The 24,913-nt window shown below is 42.2% G+C and overlaps 1 protein-coding gene across 3 annotated transcripts in view; it reads right to left on the bottom strand.

Annotated features, from left to right (window-relative positions):
- CC2D2A (coiled-coil and C2 domain containing 2A) overlaps window positions 1-24,913 on the bottom strand; it is a gene marked incomplete at its 3' end in the record, with an annotated part of 75,099 nt that extends 50,186 nt beyond the window's left edge. For all 3 annotated transcript variants that reach the window (XM_081925536.1, XM_081925538.1, XM_081925537.1), the window contains exons 1-16: window positions 24,806-24,913; window positions 20,502-20,590; window positions 19,435-19,536; window positions 18,068-18,169; window positions 17,180-17,362; window positions 16,065-16,227; window positions 14,385-14,521; window positions 13,039-13,170; window positions 11,898-12,107; window positions 11,506-11,616; window positions 7,681-7,817; window positions 6,187-6,343; window positions 4,366-4,616; window positions 3,373-3,550; window positions 1,897-2,053; window positions 453-600 (exon numbers count right to left, since the gene is read on the bottom strand). In XM_081925536.1, the coding sequence (XP_081781662.1) occupies window positions 453-600; window positions 1,897-2,053; window positions 3,373-3,550; window positions 4,366-4,616; window positions 6,187-6,343; window positions 7,681-7,817; window positions 11,506-11,616; window positions 11,898-12,107; window positions 13,039-13,170; window positions 14,385-14,521; window positions 16,065-16,227; window positions 17,180-17,362; window positions 18,068-18,169; window positions 19,435-19,536; window positions 20,502-20,590; window positions 24,806-24,836 (2,288 nt within the window). In that variant the 5' untranslated portion in view covers window positions 24,837-24,913. The remainder of the gene's footprint in view (window positions 1-452; window positions 601-1,896; window positions 2,054-3,372; window positions 3,551-4,365; window positions 4,617-6,186; window positions 6,344-7,680; window positions 7,818-11,505; window positions 11,617-11,897; window positions 12,108-13,038; window positions 13,171-14,384; window positions 14,522-16,064; window positions 16,228-17,179; window positions 17,363-18,067; window positions 18,170-19,434; window positions 19,537-20,501; window positions 20,591-24,805) is intronic.

A 24,913-nucleotide genomic window follows, 5' to 3' on the forward strand; every position in this document is an offset into this window, starting at 1 on the left:
CAAAACTCTTATATTATTAACATAAGGGAGACAAATGGACAGATCTTGAGCTTTGCAGAACACCAGCAAACTATATCTAGGGGAAAGTCTTGGTCTTAAGGCATATGATACTGGAAATCTGCTGACATCTGAGCTCTCTTGATGAATAGTGGTCTATCATGACATCTTGAGCTCTCTTGATGAATAGTGGTCTATCATGCTAGTCATGTTCAGAGAAGACCCACTGAAATCAATGTATGTCAGTACAGAGATTTCAACAGGCCTACTCTGAGTACAACTAGAATTAGCAATCATGCACAATAAATAAAATGCCTTTTATAGGCAGTGAGCAGAGAGGTTTCTATTACCTTATGACCAAACAGATATTAAAATGAAACTGCTTGCCCATAGAATGATTTATCTAACTGCATATACTAAAAATGTTTCTGAAATGCTTGCTGAAGTTCATTTACCTTGAGATTCCAGCGTTCTTCTGTGAGGCTGGTGGAATTAAGGGTATCCCGTTTTCTCCAACTGCCCAGGAAACACTGCAGGACACTTTGCCTGAGGTCATTAAAATAATTTTATTACTGCCATCGGCTTCAAATGAAAACGGCACACCTGCAATGAGAGACCAAACACATTAGCGTGATCAGATGTAGCAAACAAAAATGTGGCTTGTTGTTACACGCATGAGTGGTCAGAAATCTCAAGCTCCACCCCCTTTTCACAAGCATAGGAAGAAGATTTAACATTTCCATTCTTGGTTAGCAGCAAATTTGTTGCTTTGTCCAAACTCACCAAATGGTGATTTCGTCAAACCAGTTTGTTAACTGTTACATGCCAGGGACATGCTAGATAGTCAGTGGTCCAGATCACACTTCCTGAGTGAATGGATCACTAGACAGCAGGGTCACAACAATAGCAGGACAACCCCACCTATATGTCACAGAGGCCACCGAGGCTGGAGTGGGGAGTGTCCTAAAGATTTAGCCTACCACCCCTCTCCACTCCTGCCCTACAGAATAGCATTGGATACTATGTCAAATTTAGATATGAAAATTCCCCAAATGGGTCCTATAGGCTGATCTCATTAGCTCTCCAAAATTTCAGGACACCCTGAACAGATTAGAAACACAAACTCTAGGAAATACACCTAGTCAAAATATCTACTTAGTAAGTAATCAATAAAGTGAAAGTTCCTTATAAATGCTTATAATCATAAAAGAAACAGGAAAAAGAAAGCTAGGGAGTATTTATCGAAAGAAACCTCAATTGTTTTCCTACATTTTAATCCCGCAGAAAAATCAAAATAATTAATCATGAGTGTAATATGGAACACATGCAGCTCTTGGCTGGCTTGCACCAACAATCGTAAAATAAGACTTTTACAGCCCAATAAAGAAGTAAAGGCAGTATGTATTGAGCTGTTCGACTCAATTAGAGTGTCAGTATAGCGAACAGTGTATTGGATGTGGACCAGGCAGACTTGGATTTCAATCCTCATCTCCCATTCAACTATAATGCTCACTGGGTAACCTTGGGCACGTCACCATCTCTTAGCCAAATCTGCATTGCAGAACTTGTTTGTGAAAATAAAATGGCTGGTGGTGGGGAAACAAGGAGACACACTATCCAGGGTTCCGGGGGATGGGGGGGGGGATAAAACGAGATAAGGTAATAAATGCCTTTTCTTTAACTACATTTATCATCATATGAGGTGCTCAGGTTGCTATATAAATATGATTCCCCCCTAGGCCCTTTAGGCTGAAAGATCAAGATTAACTCATAGGCACCCAGAGACCTTTGGGGATTTGAACCCAGGTGCAGCAAACAATCCACTATGTCCCAACACAGGGTCTGCAACAAGCATGTGAGCAACTTCTAAATCTTTGGACTTAAAAGACAACTCTGTACCACTTCCCACGCCTTCATGGTCCAGTTGCACACGCTGGTCACTGCTGAATTCCATCTCTTCCACAGGAGCTCTCCCAGTAAGAACCGTAGTCTCAGGGACTGGTATGAACACTTCCACCAACAGGTTAGTGCTGCCGAGCCCTACCGTTTCATAGAGCTGTGTGGCCAAGAGCAGAACACCATTTTCATTTCCAGACACTATGCCCTCGTTTGCACATAATCACAGTCATGCTATGGCTTACCACAAATAAGAAAACACAAGGCCTTCCAGGAAAAAGATGGTGGGCACTGGGGCACTTGGTTTTTTCCAATGCTACAGCATGTGGAGCTCAGCTGGGGTTTGGCTTAGGGTGTCACCCAAACCCAGGCTCATGGCTGAGCTATCCCACATGAACCGCAAGCTGTAAACCATAGGAGAAACCCTGGCTGCGGCCTGTGGTTTGTCTGGAGAGATCTTAACCATTAGACCAGTTTTTGATAACACGCTAAGCCAAATAATAATAATGATTTTACTAGATTCAGGTAGGTAGCTGTGTTGGTCTGACACAGTCAAAATATATTAAAAAATGGTCCAGTAGCACCTTAGAGACCAACTAAGTTTGTTCTTGGTATAAGCTTTCGTGTGTATGCACACTTCTTCAGATACCCTGAAGTGAAAATGATTTTACTGTTTAAACCCCAGCCATACTGGGCCGCTTATAGCACATAAAAAATGGTAAAACATTAAACATTTCCCGATACAGGGTTGCCGTCAGATGTCTTCTAAAAGTCAGAGAGTGGTTTATTTCCTTGACACCTGATGGGAGGGCGTTCCACAGGGCAGGCGCCATTGCTGAGAAGACCCTCTGCCTGGTTCCCTGTAGCCTCACTTTTCGCAGTGAGGGAACTGCCAGAAGGTGCAGGTGCTAGGCTAAAATAACAGAACTGTAGAATTGTAGCGATGGAAGGGACCCTGAGGGTCATCTAGTCCAGCTCCCTGCAATGCAGGGGTAAAAATCTTTTCTCTGATGTCTTAACTCTCTATGTAAATGGACTTTTTGTGAGGAATATTCAGTCCTTCAAGTCCGCCACTTGTTGACTGAAGTGGTACAGTCCAGACAACTCCTTGGGAAAAACCAGAAAAGACCAACAACCCTGGGCCCAAGTGACTATTCCTTTGAGATGGAGCTGTGCATAGCCAGGTCCTCATTACAACTCTTCATAAAACTGGAACTGAAGTTTTTACTTTGCAGTTCTAAGGGCTATTTTAATTGCTTATTGCACAGCTTATGTTGTTTATTACCTTTAATTGGTTTATTGAATATTTCAATAAGGTTTTGTTTAAATTACTCTGTGAACCATGCTGGGATAAATATTATGAAGTTGTTGTTTTTTACTTTGTAGGAATATAAAATAAATAATGCACAGGACCTCAGTATGTATATCTATGTACAGTAATATATATATATATATTTAAAAAACCAATATGCAACATACCTGAAGCTTCAAACTCTCTGGCCAGTTGAATATTTGCAAATTGAAAATCTGCCCAAAATGAACTCTAAAGTCTGAGCTCATCTGCCGGGACACTGTTCTTGACACCTCTTTCGAATTGAACAGGACTTTTAGGAACAGAGAACGTTTCTTTACATCTTCGCGTCTTGAAACTTCAGCCCTGGAAACAAGTTTTAAAAGATCACCTTAAAACGTGCATATTCACCAGAAAGTTGTCTTTCACTTTTGGGGTGCTTGGCAGGACTTTTATTACTTCAAACATGCAGAACTTGTTATTTATAGAGTATGACAGAGCTCCCAACAAGTATTGCCTCCACACGCTGTGGGTTAACAGGATAATGCCTTCCCACCTTCTTTGTCAGTGATTATCTGACCACTGGGTGTCCATGTGCGGGTCAGCTTTAACCCTTTGCCTCCCTTCTGTGGTCCTGATCCAGAATGGGGCCCCTTGCATTGCAATTTGCATTGCCCAAAGAAGGATGGGTTGCATCCAATGCTAGTTCTACTCAGATCAGACCTACTGAAATCAGTGACCATGACCAACTTGCACCCCTTAATTTCTACGGGTCTGCTTTGAGTAGGACTTAGTCGGCTATAAGCCTTCATATTAAAAACAATGGATCTCTTTCAGTAGTGCAGATTCCAGGGGCAGGAAGCCCAATCTTGAATGGGACCAAAGTAGGGGGCAAAAAGGTTAAAGCCCCCCTGCACACACACTTGAACACTAGAATCTTGATCCAGATCCAGCTCTTTGCACCTGCTATCTGCATGGGAGGGGCATCCATCTGATGCGGTCCTCGGGGCGGAAGAACATTGCACCACATCATCCAATGACTTCTTGTAGAGCAAGGGTAACTTAAGATTTCAATGAGTTGCAAATTAACATTTTAAAGTAGGGATGTATGAAGCATGAGCTAAATAACTGAACAGACATTCCCACCTTACCTTCATAAAAATGTTCATGTATAAGCTCACCTAGGACAAAGCTCGTTTGGAGTGACGCTCCCCGTCAAGCTCAACTCAGGAATTAGAATGGATTCTCCTGGTTTCCTTCTAATCTTAGCAGCTCTCTCTCTCACCTCCTGTTCCTCCTCCAACCTGTCAACTACGGGCGGCGGAGGAACAGGTTTCATACGTTCCCCTTCCACACAATCGGATGCTTCTTCTGCTTCCGCTTCATCATCTGCATTTGGGCTTGTTTTCTTCTTCTTTTTCTTTCTGATTTTCTGTGTGTGTTAAAAAAAGATTTTCCCCCTTCAGCAGAGAATGTCAATAAAAACTGGACCTATCTTTGGATTAGTTACTTCTGATAATTTTGAAGTGACCAAACTGATAATAAAAAAGTGCCAAATATCTAAGAAAAGAAAGTTTTGCTATTTCTAGCATCAGTTGCTTCTTAGTTTCACGCAGAACTTATTATTATGACAGATTTTTCCTATTCTCATCTGATCTTCTTCCACTCAGATATGTATCCACACAATGTCATTTAATTCACAAACTTGTATCTCACACTCCTTGGGGTGTGGGTGTGGGTGTGTTTGAGATCCAGGGCAGCTTATAAGCTAAAGACAATAAATCCAAACGTAAATTTACAACACAACACAACATTTTTTTAAAGGACAGATAAAGCAGTGAGATAAAAAGTAATTAAACAAGTAGCCATTTTTTTTAAAAAAAACCTATCGAGAATGAAAAACTTTGTACAAAGACTGACAAAAAAGGTTCAAAAATTAAAGCTGTACTGAAACTTGTCCTTCCATTTCTCAAAACTTTCCTTCCTTGTGAAAGATTCCATTCTTCTGCCTCTTTCTCTTTATTTAACTTAACACTTTGTGGTAGCTATGAGTGGTACACCTCTCACCCCGCAATCCCATTAAACATTTTCCCACTGCTCTCCAGCTGTCTTTGAACTGAAAAAGCTCCACAGAAGCAGTTGCTTCATGATGTCTTCCTCTGAGGTTTATTTGAAACACAAGGAAGCCCGGAAGGATGACTGTTGAGGGCCTGAGATATGTGCAGTTGCTGATTTTAAGGACAGTCCTTCTTTTCGCCCTAAAAAACAATGACACTGATTTCTTCAAAAGTAAAAAGACTTTAAAGCAATGATAGACAGCTGTCAGGAACAAAGGAGGCAGTCTCCTCTAAGCCGAGCTGAGGAAAGTCATGCAGTTTTCAGGAAACACAGGCACCCAGGAAGGCTGCAATGTGCAGATGACTAGAGGTTTGGAAAATGAAAGAAACAAACTGTGTTGGCTGTGGTCATAATTTCTGAATGCAAATGATTTATTTTATCATAAAATAGCACAAATATTGTGGTAGTTATAAATATTATCAATAACAGATATATATGGGGGTGAAGCTGTCCTCCCATTTTGGGGGAAGAAGAAGAGTTTGGATTTGATATCCCGCTTTATCACTACCCTAAGGAGTTTCAAAGCGGCTAACAATCTCCTTTCCCTTCCTCCCCCACAACAAACACTCTGTGAGGTGAGTGGGGCTGAGAGACTTCAGAGAAGTGTGACTGGCCCAACGTCACCCAGCAGCTGCATGTGGAGGAGCGGGGAATTGAACCTGGTTCACCAGATTACGAGTCTACTGCTCTTAACCACTACACCACAGTTTTCCCAGCCCTTAAAGATTCCCCAGCTCCTCATGGGCCTCTCACCTCCTGCTACACCACCATGACATCTCATCTAAGAAATGCCATTTTGCAAGGAAGAAGTAAGGAAGGGCTTAGATAACTAGTCTTGAGCCTGTCCCATGCATGTTCCAATACACAATTATGCTCTCTCAAACCTGTGCCTTCTTCCAAGATTTCCACTCTTGAAGTTCAGTTTTATATTCTTCCATTTTCTTTTCATACTCTTCAATGTGTTCTTCTGTTAACTCAGATATTTCAGCCTGAATTTCTGCTTCATATGCCTTCTCGTCCAACCTTTGATCAACATCTTCCCTTCAACAACAAGCAATATATTTATTACTTATAAGGTTGATTTAAGGTTATCCACACTTCAGAGTTCTGACACCACAACAAGCTGCGGTAAATCTAAAAATGGAAAGGGGGGGGGGGGGGAAGGAGCTGAAATCCTCCTTGCAGGCATGAAAGAGAAGGTTGGGAGGGGGTTGTTAGTTCAGCCTTATGTCTCAATGCCATCTCCTTTCCAGCAGATTCTAGTCCAAATTGCAGGGGTTGGACTAGATCAGTGTTTTTCAACCTTTTTTGGGCAAAGGCACACTTGTTTCATGAAAAAAAATCACGAGGCACACCACCATTAGAAATTGTTAAAAAATTTAACTCTGTGCCTATATTGACTATATATAAAGTAATTCTCTTGAATAGGAATCAAATAAACACAAAGAAAGTATTTTGTAATTACTTTATTATGAAATAGTAAGTAAACGGAAATATGAAAAATTATAAAATACTTTATTTTTAAATCTTTCGAATTTTTCAATTTTTCCCACGGCACACTAGGCAACATCTCGCGGCACACTAGTGTGCCGCGGAACAGTGGTTGAAAAACACTGGACTAGATGACCCTTGGTCCCTTCCAGCTCTAAGATTCTATGATAATCAATGAAGGGTTGGATGGGGCTACAAGCAAAAACTTACAACGTACAAGATAGAAGTACTTGTGGCTTGGGGGTGAAAATGATCGAGATTTAGGTGTTTAGACTATTTTGGATGGGGTATGTGTTTTTTTTTCTGAAAAAGAGGGTTCATAGTTTGGGAGCAGGAGCCTGACTACAGTTAATGGAGGCCTTGGTAACCTCTAGCTTAAATGTCAGCAAGATGTTCTTTCTAGGGCTGCCTCTGAAAAATGCTTCAACTGGCACAAAACTCAACTGTTGAAAGTACTAACTGGAGAGGTAGCCTGTAACACTAATACAGTGACAACTTTGACCATTCCATCTGCCTTCTTTGCTCCTTTGGGCTTTTGATGTGGGGTTAGTGTCACCAGCTGTGTTGGTTTTGCCGACTTACACTTTATTTTGCGACTGATTTACTGTACTTGTTTTTAATGAATATCTTAAACTCTTGATGGGCACATTATTAATGGGAAAGTAGGATACAAAGATTTAAAAATGAACTGAAATAAGTCTTTGGGTTGATTGACATGCTAGATTTCTGTTTGTTGGTATTTTTGATGTTATGGTCTGGAGGAAAATTCAACCCCGTGAGTAGGCTAGGGTAGTACATTAGACCTTAGAAATGAATCAGCACCAAATGGAAGCATTAAATCTTATCTTACTGCTACAACAAACAACCAAGTTCCTGTGAAAACATACTTCCTCAGGTAGAGCTTCAGGGGTGTGTTAGTGAACTTCTGGAAATCACGCAGGGATTTTATTTCTTTCCAAACTTTGATAATGGCCTTAAGCAATGTCCGATCTCTTTCTTGCTCAACATCACGAAGTCGTCTTGTCTGCCTGTGCACACAAACACACATGCCATTAGAGGGAACCACACACTGAATACATGCGCCGTTAAAAGTCAAATGATGTCTTGACATTTAACTTTCCCGACTGCAATGCGCTGGATTCAGTTGAGCCTTAGGGTTCCAGCACTGCAGGGGGCTGGACTAGATGATCCTGGTGGCCCCTTCCAACTCTGCAATTCTATATTTCTATTATTAGGGTAAAGCTACTGGCGAAAGAGCGAAGAGAGAAAATGATTATAGCATCACTTCTCCCTTACTACTGCTCAAGTAAAATGTCCTTGTGGCTGCATGAAAGATAAACAAAACCCAAAACCTTTAGGACTCACGTACACTGTGATGCATCTAGTTTGGTCATCGCTTAAACGTTTATTATAAATGTATTTATTTGTCCTTTCCACTGGAGGTGCTCAAAAGAGCAAATAGAAATGTGACCAAACAAAACATTAAAACAAAGATTTATTTTATTGTATCGATTATTTATTGTATTTTTATCCCACATTTCCTGCTCCAGTTTGCTCATGGTTCTCCCTCTACCCCATCTACTTTGTTTACACAACCACCTTATAAGGTAGATGTGGCTGAGAGGTAGCGATTGTTCAAAGATCGCCCAGTGAGCTTCCTGACTGATAGGGATTTTAATCTAGGTCTTCTCAGTCCTCGTCCAACACTCAACCCACTATCCCATAACTGGATGCAGCTCCTTGGACCTGCATTATGTGATTCTTAATAGCCAATTATCATTTCCCCGACTAGAGATCTCCAGCTCAGATTGAGTTCATTAAAACAAACCACATCAGGAACATGCCAATGGTTGTGGCTGCCAACCAACCCACAAATATGTGCAAGTCCCATTATGTGCAAGCCAAAAATTCATACACATGGCTATGGGCTGAATTATAGTCAGCATGCATAAACAGCAATTACAGTGATCCTATGAAGTAATACTTACTGAAGGTATGTATTATTGTGTCAGTTAAAAAAACCCATGAAGTCAATTTATTTATATCCATATATTTAATTATCTATTTTCTGAATAGAGGCACAAACAGAATGAAGCCATTGAGAACAATGGGTTGTAGGACTTCCGGGATAGCGCGAACGGGTAATGGCGGATTCCCTCCGAGCTCCGGAGGGAATCGGCTCCGCTAAGGACGGGTCTTGCCGTGCTGGCGACACGGGGACCCTTAGAAACCGCAGGCGCGGAAGCCTGCGGACATGGTGACTCGGTGGGCACCTTAAGCGCCCTCCCTGACCCGCGAAGAGCCTTTTTAAAGGCTACGGAGTGGACCGGAGAGTGGTGTGGTGCTGAGAGTCGATCGCTGCCTTGGCGGAGCGGAGCCGCGAGCCATGACCGGAGAGCGCTATCTTTCTTCCTGAAATTCGGACTGAAACAAAGAACCCGTAAGTAGAAGGAAATTTCGGCACTAAAAGCTTTATACCTAAAATTGAGTACGATCGGGGGTGTGTTAAAAGGAAGTCCGCACTCCCCCCCCCACAGAAAGACTCAAAGTAAGGAGAGGAGCACTAAGGCGGAAAAGACTTTGGTGCTCAAATAAATAGCTCTCATGAATTGGATTACAAAGTTATCGTGCTGGAGTGGAAAAGAGTAGAATCTCGGAAAATTTTCTTTTTCTTGGCAATCCCCCCCCCCTGGACCCGGGAGTGCCCTGTATGTGAGCCCGAGGAAAAAGAATCAAGAGTTTGACAGCTGTCAAAAGAGCTGTCAAACGAGCGGTAAAGCGGAACTGTGTTGCCAGTATTTCTTTGGATTAAAAGAGCTACATTAAAATTGAACTTTTAGAAACAAAGTGATTGGGAATAACAAAGTGGCTGGAAACAACAGTAACGAATTGTTGGAATAGGACTATGATGGAAATCCCCCTGGAGGGAATTAAAGATATTGCAATGGCTGCAGAAGAGAAACTGTGGGCAGAGATTGAAAGGATGTTTTTTCTCGTGGGAACTTTACAAAAGCAAAGTACCACAATGAGTAAACAATTGGAGACTTTCGGTTTGGAACTGAGCAACTCTGCTAATGATACAAAGTTGATGGAAAAAAACTCTGCAGCTGCAGAGGATGAGATAACTTTGAAATTGGGGGAAAAGGAAGAGGAAGAAGGAGAGGAATCTCTGATGGAAAAAACCAATCAAAAGCCGACAACCTTTGGGAACAAAGGAAACAAAGAAAATGACAAGTGGACCACAAATTTGCAAAAGGAGGGAAAGAGAAAAGAAGAAGTCCCTGGAATAACTGGAATATTGGACTATATAAGAGTAAACAAATATGATAGGGACTTCTTCATTTGGCTGGAGCATGGGAGAATGAGTGGTCCCGAACAGAAACTGATATTGATTGACTCAGAAGGAGAAAAACATGAGGGGCTGATGACAAAACCTCCTCAAGAAGAGAGGGCCAACAAAATGGACTATCAACAAAACTGGTGGAGAAAGACTAACTGGGGCTTAAGAGCCTCTGACGTAAGAAACCCGGGCTAAAGCAGCCAATCTATTGGGACATCGGTTTGGGAAGGGACAGAAACCGGGGCAGGGGGGGAGGGGAGAGTAGAATAGCTAATATCTGAGATTTTAGAATTGTTATAATATGATTTTTGGTGTAATATGGGAAGGGAGGAATTCATGGGAGAAAATCTAGGCCGCCCTTAGGGAAATGATTTACTGTGTAAAATTGGATAGCTTAAACTGGGTTAAGTGAAGGAGACAAATATTAGGAAAAGATAAGAAATATTTAAGGGATGAGAGGAAATAACTTGCTGAGATAATTTATGAAATTGGAATGTGGGAGGGAGGGTGTGGGGAAGTCAATGAAAGAAGGTAATGAAAGTAAGGTTATGAAATCATGCATGTTTTGTTTTGTTTTTATATGTTTGTCTGTCTGTTAAAAAAGTTAAAAACCCAATAAAAATTTTATTAAAAAAAAAAAGAGAACAATGGGTTGTAGCCAACTAATAGTCAGAGTAGACCCATTAAAATACATGGACTTCAGTTGATTAACTGAAGTCCACTGATTTCAGTGGGTCTACTCTGAGTATGACCTAGTTGGATACAACCTGGCTCCTTCTGTATGAAACAATGCCATGGATGTCATGCCTATGAGGGGCTCAGAACACTAAGACTTTGATCCAGATTTGCATGAGCAGAAAGGACTTTCTCACATAGAGGAGCTGCCAGGGCTGGACGCTATGGTGTGACCTTAGCAACAGGAACCACAACTCCCTTTCTTTCTCTTTTTCCTTTTGAAGGAAAAAGTCCAAACGGACTTGCCCAGCATCTTCATTTCCCACAGGCAGAAAGAAAGGAAAGACATGCCAAGTGCCGCCTGTACCACCAGCTAAAGGTATGAGGGGAAAGGGACCAACCAAGAACGGAATGAATTGGACCCTTTTTCAAAACTTCCTACAAAGGTTGTCAGGCCTGCTGGTGTGCTTGACAATCTTTGTAAAAAAGCTTTTGGAGAGGGGGCAAGAAAAGAAAAAAGGCATCCATTTGTTCTTTTCTGACTCTTGGCAAGTGTCCGGGATAGGGCAAGTAATGAGCAAACCAGAGCAGTGGTTCAGGGAGCTGATCATGTCACAGAAACTAGGCCTTCAAACATCAAGTTGGAGAACCTTTCTACACACGCACAAGACGCAGTAAATACTAAAATGTCCTCTACTTGCCTTATTTCAATCTTGTATTCAGTTCTGCTTTGTTTTGCTACCGGATTAAGAATCCCACCTTCGCCAGGATCTGAAATATTCTCCAAGGCATTTCTCAGAGCGCGCAGCTTAAAAATAAATCGGGGTGTGTGTGTGTTAATTGATATATTGTAATTGCGCTACTGTACTCAACCTAAAAAACTGACAGAGAAAGGAAGATTCTACACTTAGGCAGAACTCACAGACAGGTGACAGGTGAGCGACAGCTTCTTTCTGTCATATAAAGTATATAAAAGTGGATCTTTAGACACTTGCTATATGCTCATCAAACATGTTATGAAAGGTATATTTGCAATGCTTCACCAGGATTTCTATTTTACTGTGAAGCTTCAAAAAACTTTGACATTACCTTATCTGTAAGAAGTTTGGTAATATTTTTCTGTCTCCTTGATAGATACTGATCATACAACTGAGCCAGCTTAGCTGCTAAGACATGCTCACGGCTAAAGCAGGGGTGGTGAGTGAATATTAATCCAGAAATATCGACATCCAGCTGAAACTGCCCCTGGGGGTCCCCGGATCCGACAATGTACTGATTAGCAAGCCTCATTTTTATGGCCTAGGAAGCAGATTAAAAATGCAAACACAAAGCAGAGGTTTGAAAAAAAACCACAAAAACAGTTCTCTGAGGTGTGCATTAGAGTGGGAAAGAACAGAGCCATGAAACCACAAATGCACATCTTGGCCCCTTTTGGATGTAATGATCCTGGCTTGCTAAACGATGGGTTGCCAATCTAGAAATGAGTGTTGAACCTCACTCTTCCCCACGCCTCATACACTGGCTTCAGTACTGCAACACTGTTTGAAACAGAGTTCTCCACTATGTCCACAATTAGGAACTCTAATGACAATTTACTAACCAGGAACGTGGTATAAGTTCCCTGTTAGCAAACCAATGTTAAACCAGAGTTATTGTATTGCATGAACTGGGAAACACTGGTTTTAACTGGCAAGGACTGCAGTACCAAAGTCAGCACGCAAAGAAAGGAGGCAGGGGAGGAATAAATGAATCTAGTACTGATATGTGTCTTTCTCACCCACCCTCACCCATATGCAAAACTTAACATGAAACTTTGGTTGTACATCTAATTCATTTGCCACAAAATCCCAAAATTAGTAAGGCGGACAGACTGCAAGCACAAGGTGTACAGAAATCTTTATGTACGCTCCAGATCACAAAATATTTCATGTGAGGTGAACTGTGCATACAAATCCTAGCCTCCTTCTTGGCTTCTGCTCCTGAAGTCAGTGTGAGCCAGCGCCAAACCAGACACACTTCAATACACTGCTATGGAGCCTAGAGTCCTTTCAGTTCCACAAGCTTGAATGTGAAACTACACCGATTGCACAGGAGGAGTTGGGGTCTGTTTAAATAGCTGGCTTCAAGGCTGGAAAAACTGCCCAGTCTTTTAAGACAGAATAATTTATTCTCCTTATCCAGTAGGCCACACTGCTCTGAAAAGATCAGTAAGAGGTAGTAACAAACTCACCTTTTTATAAAATGTCACCAGCTCTGGTTCTTTCCCGTCCTCGACTGGGAATATTGGAGGTCTAGTAAGAGACTGTTTAACTGGATTGGGCAAAGCCCGAATCTGGCCATCATCTCCAAACCACCTTTTCCCCTACAAACAACAGAAGACAATAAAAATGCTCAAAACTATCTTCAATAAATGGAAGTCCAGTGACTTTCCGTCATTAACCCTACGTTCCACCACTCCCTTCTCTCTGCCAAACATCATCTCTCAGGTGCTTCAGACATCTTGCAAAGTCGTCTCTTTTCATTCAGCCTTTCCCTGACCCATAGAGAGATTACTAAATCTCTGTTTTTATGATAACCATTTCAAAGCTTTTCTGCTTTTATTTCTGCACACTGTTCAGATTTTGTAGATATTGCGTAGCTTGGAAAGGCTTTTAATAGGTTAAATAGTTGCCGTGATCCTGCAAGATTTGTGCATCCAGGATTCATGTGTCCATCACCAGAATTAAGTGCTTTTAAAGCAATGGAATATGCAACATTGGGCACGGCACACTTCCATGCAGGCATAACCACCCACCCACAGGAATCGCAGAAAACCCCACAGAGCTTTGTTCCTTTAGGGACTGCCACACACACAGCACAACAGGCCATTAAAGGAACAAACTCTATGCCTGCTGAACTCTATGCCTTCACTTTCCTCAGTGCTCAGATAGCACTGTCTGACAACTCTGCCCATACAATGACAGATCATGTCCATTGTTTTATTAAAAAATAAATAGATAAGACTGCATGGTCGAAGATAGCTAAATGTTTAAAATATGGTCTGACCAGCTCTGTCAGTTCCATATCTGCATTCTGAAAACCTGAAAGGAAACAACCAGTTGCCTGTCGTTCACTTTGTCGATTAATTAAGACACACACGCAGCTGATGTTCAGCTCTTATGCCATACACATTTATGTTGTTTAAATAATTCTACCGTGAAATCTTGAATAGATTTGTACGAATATTTAGTTCACCCTGCAAAACACAAAACCTTTCCCACTACCAGGGAAACGGAAGTTTTGTTAAAAGGGAAACAAGATGAAAACCCAGCCATTTGAAATCCTGAAGTCAATGAGGCTAAAATGAAAGGGACACAGCTCACATGGATCAAGGGCCCTTGGGCTGGATTGCAGAGGAGAGACCCTTGTCAACGTAGCAGGATCACCTAGCCACCAAAAATCATGAGGCCACATCTTTTCCTGCATTGTGTGAAGGAAGCTTCCGCCTGCATTAACTTTTATGATGCTGAAGTGAGGCACTGCTTGAGTGAGTGCATTTGTGGCACCAAAATGAGAAAAAGAAGAGGACAATGTTACCTGTTCCTGCTTGAGAATCCTGTTCTCTACAATATTTTGGTTTGACAGTGAGACAGCAGGACGCACTCCTGTATACAGTCCTTCATCTTCAAGGTACCTTGGCTGCATATTTTCTGGTACCTTCAGAGAGGCAGGAACTAAAAGCAAGAGACACACAGTACACAAACATACTATTAGCCACTCGTCCAGTAATGTCGCCATTACGTGTTGCACTCTCAACATGCACTTTTCTTTGCAATATTTGTTTAGCTTTGAGAGGAGTTGCTATACCCATATTACAGGCAGAGAACTCAAGGCAGAAGCAGTGAATGATCCAAGCACATGGCTGAGAACTAGAACTCTAGGTGTCCTTAAGTCAAAGGGTCTGTCTAACTGAGATGAATAAGAAATAAATGTTAATAGCTTTTGAGTAAAGGTAAAGGTAAAGGTACCCCTGCCCATACGGGCCAGTCGTGTCCGACTCTAGGGTTGCGTGCTCATCTCGCTCTAGAGGCCGTGAGCTGGCGCCGTCTGAAGACACTTCCGGGTCACGTGGCCAGCGTGACAAAGCTGCAGCTGGCGAGCCAGCACCAGCGCCGCACACGGAAATGCCATTTACCTTCCCGCTATAAAGCGGTCCCTATTTATCTACTTGCACTTAAGAGTGCTTTCGAACTGCTAGGTGGGCAGGAGCTGGGACCGAACGACGGGAGCTCACCCCACCGCAGGGATTCGAACCGCCGACCATACGATCGGCAGGTCCTAGGCACTGAGGTTTTACCCACAGTGCCACCCGCGTCCCTAGCTTTTGAGTAGTCCTATACAAATCTACCTTAATAATCTGCTGTAAAAATTGATGGGTCAGAATCATCAAAGAAGAAAAATGCAAAACTATGCACAAACCTTGAGCAATTAAACCTTATTTTTACAGAAAAATGAAGGGAACAACTGGTGGCAAAATTATACTTTTCTTAGGACCAACCACCACAACAAATAGTGGCTTTTTTAAAAAACAAGAACAATTATTCAGGCTGGATGTTTTTTATATATAGAGAGAGAGAGAGAGCGCGCGAGAGAGCGTGCACTGTAATTTTAATGATTTTTTTTTGGCCCTTCATCATGTATGTTTAGTCTTGGTCTTGCAGCTTCAGTTCTACATTGCAACCACATCCCCTTAGTACCACCCTCTGAATTCTGCAGCAACAGCAAAAAAAATCCCTTATGAAGATACAGTTTATCATGTCACTTCCATACCATCAGTAAATTACATACCTGACCATATCCTTACTTTCACTGTCATTTGGCTCTATGATTTTGAATTTAAAAATAAAAAAATAGAGGCTATTTAAACTACTGTATTTCCATGTTAACTGTGCTTTGGACTGCAGTACTGGGTACATTTAGTTTTTGAGAAGTGATAGCCAACAGAGATTAATGACATGTACTTTGTTCTTGGCAGATCAAGGCCTGGATGGATGTTTCCTTGGCATTGTATGAGACAAGCCACCCACCTAGAGCATTTCAGAATTGTTTTGTTGTACACCAAATATATCTTGAGTTATTTCATATCCCAATCATTCTGTAAACATGCCCTTTACTTATAGACCCATAAGCTCAACTAATAATTATTGCAACTACAAGTGGCAAATTAACAACTTGAATAACACACAAAACCTCACAGTAAAAATACACCAGGCATACCTCTTCGCATACTCGGGGTGAACAATGTTTCTCTCTCTTTCTGCACACGTGCAGAGTAGCTTTCATATTCTGCAGGTCTCGTCACTAGGAAGTCCGGGGCTGTGTGTTCTATAAGGAATAGGTCATCACCCTCTTTTTCATGAACAAGATGCTCCTCTTCATCCTGCATTTCACATGCAAACATTGAAAAACAACAACTTTTCATCATAATCCCTGGACAAACGACATCATACTTCACAGGTCTGCATATGCAAATGTTTTTTTCAGCCACTGGTATATTAAAAACTTCCCACTCCTTATTTGAATTATGTAGGGATGATTGCTGGGTCCGGAGGGAGGACACTCCCCACCCGCAGGCAGCCTCAGCCTGCCTGCACACGTGACTTTGGGGTGCGGGGCACACTCCCCCTCACAGACAAGCCACAGCTGTCTGAACATCGTACCCTCTGTCTAACCTTTTGCGGTCTCAGTAGTCTACGGTGTCCTGTCTGCAACCTTTGTCTCTGAGACCTTTTGTCTCCTTCGTCATACACTGTGCAAGGGGAAAATGACGTGGTGGAAACAGGTGCCAAAATAACTTTGTACCACCCCACTATCTCGGGACCAGAAGATGTGTAAAGGTCACAGCCCAAAATGCATATTTTTTTGCATATTTGTGTCAATAAAAGGAGGCTCCATAGGGCTGGCCGGCAGCCTGAATGCAGCTCACCTGTGCGCAGCTCACCTGCATTATCAACTCCTGCCTCATGTCCATCACTTCAGAATTACACTCAAGCATCTTCAGCACAAAGGCTATGCTTGCACAAATCACGTCTGTACTCGGGAAACTACTAAGTTAGAATATTGGTCTCACTAGGTCAGCATCGGCCACACTTTCTTGCAGTGTATCGCCAGAGTTTCAGACAAAAGTCTGAGCTGGTAGACATTATGTGCTTAAATGTCAGGTGTACCATTAAATTCAATATGCAAGGACAAGTCAAATAGTCATATAGATAGAATTCTGCTGCCCTTCAGCTGCTGGCTGCACACTTCCAAGTTTCATATACCATACAAAACAAATAACTTAACACTAAAACCTTGCCCAAACAGGTAGGGACACATAATTTCGTTAGTACCATTTCATTTTCTTCTTGTTCTTCTCGGGGGCTGAGTGCAGATTCCTGATTTTCCCTCTCCTTGCCATCTAGATTCAACACACCCTTAGTCTTGTTTTGCATGTCATCCACAGCATTCTCTGGTTCAGGACCAAAATTGAAAGTGAAGAAATTATAGGCTTCTTCAGAAGAAGGATAACTAGTCTGGAACGAATGGAAAAAAGGTAATTATAGATCAGTTTCACAGTGCAATATTTCAATGAAAACAAAACAGTTAAAATTATTTTTTAATTTATATTTCTACACCACCGTTCACAGGGCGGTTTACAATACAAAAACACAGATTGCTTCCCCCAGATTTTTTATTTAAAAAAACTTGTACACTCCAAACCAAAATATTTGAACTTGTGCATCATATACAGCCGACTCTCTTGTTGAAAAGTCACGTTTCGCAATCTTTTCATTAAACGCAGCAGCTAATATTTTGTAGTCTCTGCAAATATTTGCAGGCTCAGCAAGCCTTGGGATTATACTGTCAACCAACTGATATGTTTATTACTTTTTAATAAAGAACTGTTTTACTTTGTTCATTTATACTGAAGCAAACATACTGAATGTGCATACTTTTGGAGTTGAGAAGGGAGGCCTCTTTATGCAGAAGAACTGGAGAGACTGCAGGCTGCTTTACAAACTACAGGGTTAATCTGGTCACCTGCCACACGCTCCCCACTCCCTCCTCCTCCTGCTGCTGCTGCAGGAATGGGACCACTCCCCAAGAAATCACTCTCTGGGGAGAGGAAAGCAGCACATAACAGATGGTACACATAAAGGACTGGCTGGCTCAGCCTGTGTATTTTAAATTGCAATTATACACCTCACGTTTTATTTCAAAATAAGATCGGTCCTTACCTGTGATTTTTGCTTGACTTTTTTTACAGAATCATGGAACTTTACTCTTGCTGACACCTTGCATTTATTCTCTTCTGTTGCACTCAGTTCACCTTCATCTACCTGCACATACACACACACTGTTAATGATCACTGTTAATTATGAGTGGCGGAATGTGGGGAAGTGTGTATTTTAGGTGTTGTCACATGTCGGCCATGCAACATGTGGGAAATGATGGGGGATCTCAATAAAATAAAATGTTTTTGTGCATGCATATATACATGCATACACACACAAACCACACACACACACCACACACACACCCTGCATCTCTGTCAGCAGAGGTCAGGTTGGCCACTGTTAAGAGACAGCAAATGTGTGTCAAGTTGTGCTCCAAACTGAAGCCAGTTCACGGCATCACTACATGCAGGGTCACTACAATACATGCCCTCTGTGGCTCTGCAATGGGGCTTGAGGGCTGAGTGCCCAATTCCATTTGAGACCACTGCCCTAGAACGTAATAGTTCTGGCAAGCTCTGGAGGGGCGCATGATACAGAGTTCTAGTGTAGAGCAGCAGACAGAGTAGGGACTTAGACTAGGGAGCCCTGGGTTCAAATTCCCACTCAGTTTTTGGGCAGGTGATAAGGCAGTTCCTTGGTGCTGCAGGCTGACTCTGGACTTGTTCCCTTCACCCACTTACTGCTGCTGAGCTGCAGCCGCTGGAAGCAGCGATTAATGCCTGCTCAGCTGAAATGGAAGCTTCACCAACACAAGCAAGGGTTTTCAACGCTGCAGAATCAGGTCTCGGTCCTTTTCCATTGGGGATGACAGGAATAGTCAAACCTCCTATCTCTTTTTAAGAAACAGCTGGTTGATAAAACACACACTTGTCCATCCAGCCACAAAATTAAAAACAAAACAATGCCTACTCAGCTACAAAGCTTACTGGGTGATCTTTGGGCAGTCATCATCTCTCAGCCTGACCCGTCTCACAGACTTGTCAGAGGGGTAAAAAGGGAAGAAGTGACATCATGAAAACTGCCCTGAACGCCGTGGAGGAAGGGCATAACAAGATGAAAGAACTACAATTAAGGGTGACACCTAAGACACCTGTCTGGTGCAAAAGGTTATTTTGCTCAACCTCACATAGGATGCAACTTTCATTTGATTCCCTAAAACCTAGTGATTCCTACTCAGTGTACAGGGTTCCTGTGTGCAATTTCTGCTAAACAGGGAATAGTTTACAAAAAAATAAGAGTAAGAACTGGTAGAAGTCATCAAAAAGGAATTAAATTAACCTTCCAAATGTCAGACAACCCATCTCTTTCTTGTGAAATATTTTGATGTAATGAAGGGAAACAACACAGGGATTGACAATCTACTCACCTCATTCTCCAAACTAGCTTGTTTTTTCCTCTCTCTGAGGCTTTTCAGGGACCGAAGATGAGGACCTGAGGCTTCTTGCAGAAGAGCACTTTCTGCTTTAGACTAAACAAAGGGAAGAATCTTAGCTTTCATTAGTTATGTGCTGCTTTCCGTTAACAGTCCACAACCAGGAAGTACAAAAAAACAGCTTGGCAGCTTACACAAAACTTCCACACAGAGCTGCTAATAGGGCAGATGAAGAAGAAACTCCCAAATTCTCCCCAGATGCTACTCCTGCATGCACAATCTCCTGGCTTCAAAGTTGTAGCCCAACTCTTTCGATTTTCTGGTTTGCTAACATGAACACACTGTGTACAGATTGTGATATTATTTCATAGTAGTTTAAGTATCTTGGCAAATCTCAACTTAGAATACAAATATTTCCTCTAACCAACAATCTATTATTAGAAGAGGTGAAATTAGCTGTTTAAAATCGGTAACAAGAGTCCTTATCAGAAAGCATGTGGTGTCAGCCAGCAGCACATTAATAGGTATGTTAAGGAAGAAACCAGAAATGTTGTATATTACTGGGATCAGCAAGAGAATGATTCAGTGTATGTCTCTAACCTAGGTCTTCAGTCAGCCTAGAGAAGGATTCTTCCAATGCAGTTCGGGTTTGGAGTGGGTACGGCGGTTAGTATGCCTTGTTTTCACCCACACCTAGCTTTGGTTGGAACACAGCACCTCTTTCCTCCCACTCAGTCCCTGCACCCCATTCCACAGATAGAGAAGTTCATGTCTTCAATGTGATTTACAATGGCATTCAACGTGGACTTGGGAGATCCTCTCCCCAGATGAGAGGAACAACTCTACTATTTTCTTGACTCTATGTCCTCAAATCAGGAAGCTCAAAGGTCTTTGGTCAGGCCATTTGCAGGCCAAATTGCCAAGCGTTTGGAAACCATGGATAGCTCTGCATGGCTAGGGGGTCTCCATGTAGGCAGCCACTTCTTCCTTGTTTCATTTCCAGACTGATAAGCACTAAACCACCAGAGTTCATTTTAAAATTTTTACACCCGTAGTCTCACCCGTGCAGCTTTCAGTTTCTCTCTCATTCGCTCTCTCATGGAAAACTCCGCAAAGCTTGTCCCCGAGGTGCCTGGAGCTGGAGGCAAGCCTGTACAGGAGAAAGCAATGCCATAAATTTCAAAAGAATCCTCACACTGGAGATTAATCTGACCCTGCGTTAAGAGAACTTTTCAAAACATTTACAGCATTTGGAAATCTGGGTTAGAGAGGAATAAACTTTGAAAGAAGACGCTTAAGGTTAAGAAAAAACATGTTTTATTATGGAAATCTTATAGTTTAGCAATCAAGGCTCTCAGTAAGACTGTACATTAACCAATCTAGCTGGTAGGTTCTGCTCTATCAAAACAGAGAATACAAACACTTAATAACTTAATAACTGCATTGCTGGATCAGACAACATCTATCCCATCTATCCCAGTAAACTGATTCCAAATCAAACTACTTTCCTGCTGGGAGGTTTACATGCCAGTGGTGGCCTGGGCCAGAGGCAAAATTGGGTAGGAATGAAATTAACATGAACATTAACTTTGTACATGAGAGTGGGCCTTTTCCGCAGTGGCCCCTCATCTGTGAAATGCTCTCCCCAAAGAGGCTCGCCATCATTACATGTCTTTAGATGACAGGTGAAAATATTCCTCTTTACCCAAGCCCTCAGCCATTGAAATAATCTATGGCCTGTTAAATGCCGGGGGGGGGGCTGTTATTATGATTATATTATTATTATGCTATGCTGTGTATTATTATGCTGCATATTATGTTTTTATTATTATGGTGCATACATTATGATCTTAATGTTGTACTCTGGGATCTTTTGATAAATGCCTGCATGAAATGTATTCCAGGGCAGTGGGATCCTCAGGCCATTTTGCAATAGGCAGTGGGTGGGAAAAGAAGACTTCTTACAAAATCCACTCTAACTTCTTTCCTCACGCTTTTGTGAAAGAATGTATGTGTGCAACAATAATGTAAGGAATACAAGTGAGGAGAGGCTGTTCAGGGACAGTTTTCTTTACAGCAATAGAGAAGAAGAAGAGGAGTTTGGATTTGATATCCCGCTTTATCACTACCCGAAGGAGTCTCAAAGCGGCCAACATTCTCCTTTCCCTTCCTCTGTGAGGTGAGTGGGGCTGAGAGACTTCAAAGAAGTGTGACTGGCCCAAGGTCACCCAGCAGCTGCATGTGGAGGAGCGGGGAAGCGAACCCGGTTCACCAGATTATGAGACTACCACTCTTAACCACAACACCACACTGGTGTAACACTTGAAGCTAGGAAAGGAACAGGCCAACATTTCTCCTTTCATTAAAATAAAAATCAAGGACTACAATCAAGATTTGTATCTGACAGACTAAATACAGATACTGCTCCTTGTGTGTGAACTTGTGCAGACTCCTAAAACCCCCACGGCTCATAAAAATGTACTGAGGCACGACCCCTGTGGCCATCTTAACAACAGCACTAGAAATAGAGAATGAACTCCACAATGTTTTCATCTTGCAGCATTTGTCATGGGAATAAATGTCAAATCTTTAACATCTCCTAAAACACCTTTTCCTCATTATTCACAGCTGTTTTCTATTCACTATTAGTCTGCTTGATTAGGGGATTAAAATACTGCCAGTGCCTTGGAATTAAAATGGTAGTTCTGAATCCAAGAGACTGCAAAGATTAAACAAAAGGGAAATGAAAGATTTTTGCCAAGGGATTTTAGCCTTTAAAAAGGCTAAGGAAACTGTTGAACAATACTCAAAGGGAAAAGAAAGTATCTTGTTGCAATTGTTAGTCATTCTATGGATGTAATTTTAAATACACATTGTCAGACGGGGAATGAGGATAACAAAATAAATATTACACTGAGTGGCTCCTAGGGATATTGAGTAAGTTCTGGACACGCCACATCACCCCTCTACCAAAAAAAGAAAAAGAAAAGAAAAGTTTTGAGAATAATCTCAGCGTTTCATCAAGACTGTTTAAAAAATGGGAGACAGCAGATCCCCAACCTTCAAGAACAATTATGATTAAGTTACAGCTATTTAGTGGGGGAAGGTACCAGAATCAGAGTAAAAGCGCTCATGAGAAGGCAGAGATCAGAATGCAGAGAGATTTAGTGAGGACATGTTGCACACTGAATATATGTTTTAAAAGATCAAGTTACATAGTGCCATCTTAAAAGGAACCTTCTTCTAGCTTTGCACGTGATCTACTTTCAGGTAGAAAGCAGGGACTCCTAATCTCATATATGTCATAGCATCTGTGAGAACGCATTCTTGCCTGCACAGTCACCAATGTGGGTTTCCTGAAAAAATCATTTTAGCAAGGAAAATACATACTTAATAGACAGGATCAGAACACATCCAGTCCAATTGTATTGCAGTTCAGTGCTTGTTTCTGCTTGGAGCACACTAGAGGGTGGGAATAATCTGGGTGGGAATATTTGTGGGTGAGGGCATATGCACAAAACCTAGGTCCTTGTGGATCACGTGATCCCTTTCAACCTGCTATATTCTACTGTCCATACTGACCTACTCCTAAAATCCTAAACTATTTCCATCCCTCTCCAAAGGAACTTCACAAAGGTCCAATTTCACGCAAGCAGATCTAAGAAGGATTCAGGGAAGGGGCAGTTCAAGGGCCAGCTAAACAGAAATCATGATCAGAACTCTCCCACTGAGGCTCCAGAATCATATCCTGGGCCCAGTTGCTGCCTCTTAGAGCTTTCAGCAGAGAGTTCTTCACATGTTGAGGGACCTACTCCTGAGTAGCCCTTTACTCCACAAGCAGAGCTGCTTCTGACCAGAGCTGCCATCACTCCTGGGGCTAAGGGGTTGTTCTGCCCCTGCTTCAGATGCTCAGCTCCCTTTCTGCAGGATCATGGCTGCTCCTTGGCTGTTGTTCTGGGTTGTTCCTAAGTTTCTGGAGGGTCCAGATCATCCTGAACCCGATCCTCAGAGCAGGAGTCATCTGACAGGGGTATGGGAACAATACACTTTCCCACTCCCCATTAGACCTTGAGCTGAAGGGAAGCAAGTTGCTTCTTTTTAGCCTTGCTGTCATTTGGTCCACTAAGGGCTTGCATCTGCATGTTGCATCTGTGTGATGGAATCATGATGGACACAGCATAACAGAAGCACAAGAGCACAGCCCTTAAGCTTCCTGTTCTGCTTTCCCACCTCATTTTCTTTCCCACCTTGGTATGCAGCACCACACCCCTCCGTCCGAACTGCCACAATGGACAGCACAGGGACATTGGCAAGGAATGATGATTGTATTGATTCCAGTGACTTAACACTGGTAGTGCATGCAGGCTTCTGAATTATGCAGGGCTCTGCATAATGTTGAGCAGCTCAAACCATCCAGTTATCAAAGATATACATGAAGTAACTAACTTAAGGGAGCGTTTTATATTTAAAATAGATAAATTAATAGAACTATGACAATATTAGGTAAATGAAATGTCCACTCTTGCTAAAAGCAACCTATGCTGGGGGGATAAAGAAGGATGAGCTGAGAATAACATGTCCTGTTTGTGAACTTCTCAGAGGCACTTGGGGGGAAACCACTGGTTGACACAAAACACGGAGCTAACTTGGGCTTCAGTCTGATATGGCAGGTGGCTCTTAACCTAGAATGAACATAAGCCACACTCAACTGAATTTTGGGGTATTTCATATGGAGGCGGGGAACAGTTGCATTATTTAGTTCCCTCTGCTACAGAATATATAAATATTTGAAAAGGCTCTGCAGAGTTCAGCTCAACAACCCAGCACTATAAACATGTGTCACACAATTACATTACAATTTAGAAAGCTCTCTGCCCTGTACTTTAGATAAGAAACATGCAATAGGAAGTAACTGCTACCAATTTCATCTTATGAAAAGGATTTTAGTCCTTGTGGCTGCATCAAAGAGAAAAGCTTGAAAGAATGCAACTTTATTACTTACAAAAGCAGCAAAACAAAATGCACGCACACGAAATACAGCCGTACCTTGTTTTGTGACCGGGATCCGTCCCGGAGCCCCAGCCATGGGTTTGCCATGGACGTTCTCCGGAATGGACGCTAAACGAGGCAGATGTTCGTGGATGTATTACTGTAGTTATTTTCATCTTCCTTTTTGAGATAGCTGATTTTTAGTCACAAAGTAGCTAAGTGTATGGTTAATTTCTGCTGAGCCAACAGAACTGATTCCCCTTTAGTACTGGCAGGCAAATGTGATCCGTGCTCAACAAGGCCCACTCCTGCAGGTGAGTCAAGGGAAGGGCAGGCCCCTCTCCACCCCTCAGTCCTAAATGATTGGAGCACTTACTGCGTGGTGACCGGTCACTGGTAGTTGCCATAGTGTGTCCCTCTCACTCAGCCGCCTATCTCTTAGGCACTTCTTGTCTTCTCTCTGCAGGCAAGAAGAGAGGGAGGG

The sequence above is a fragment of the Podarcis melisellensis genome (assembly GCF_964234715.1).
Source record: "Podarcis melisellensis genome assembly, chromosome: 9".
NCBI classification, from domain to species: Eukaryota; Metazoa; Chordata; class Lepidosauria; order Squamata; family Lacertidae; genus Podarcis; species Podarcis melisellensis.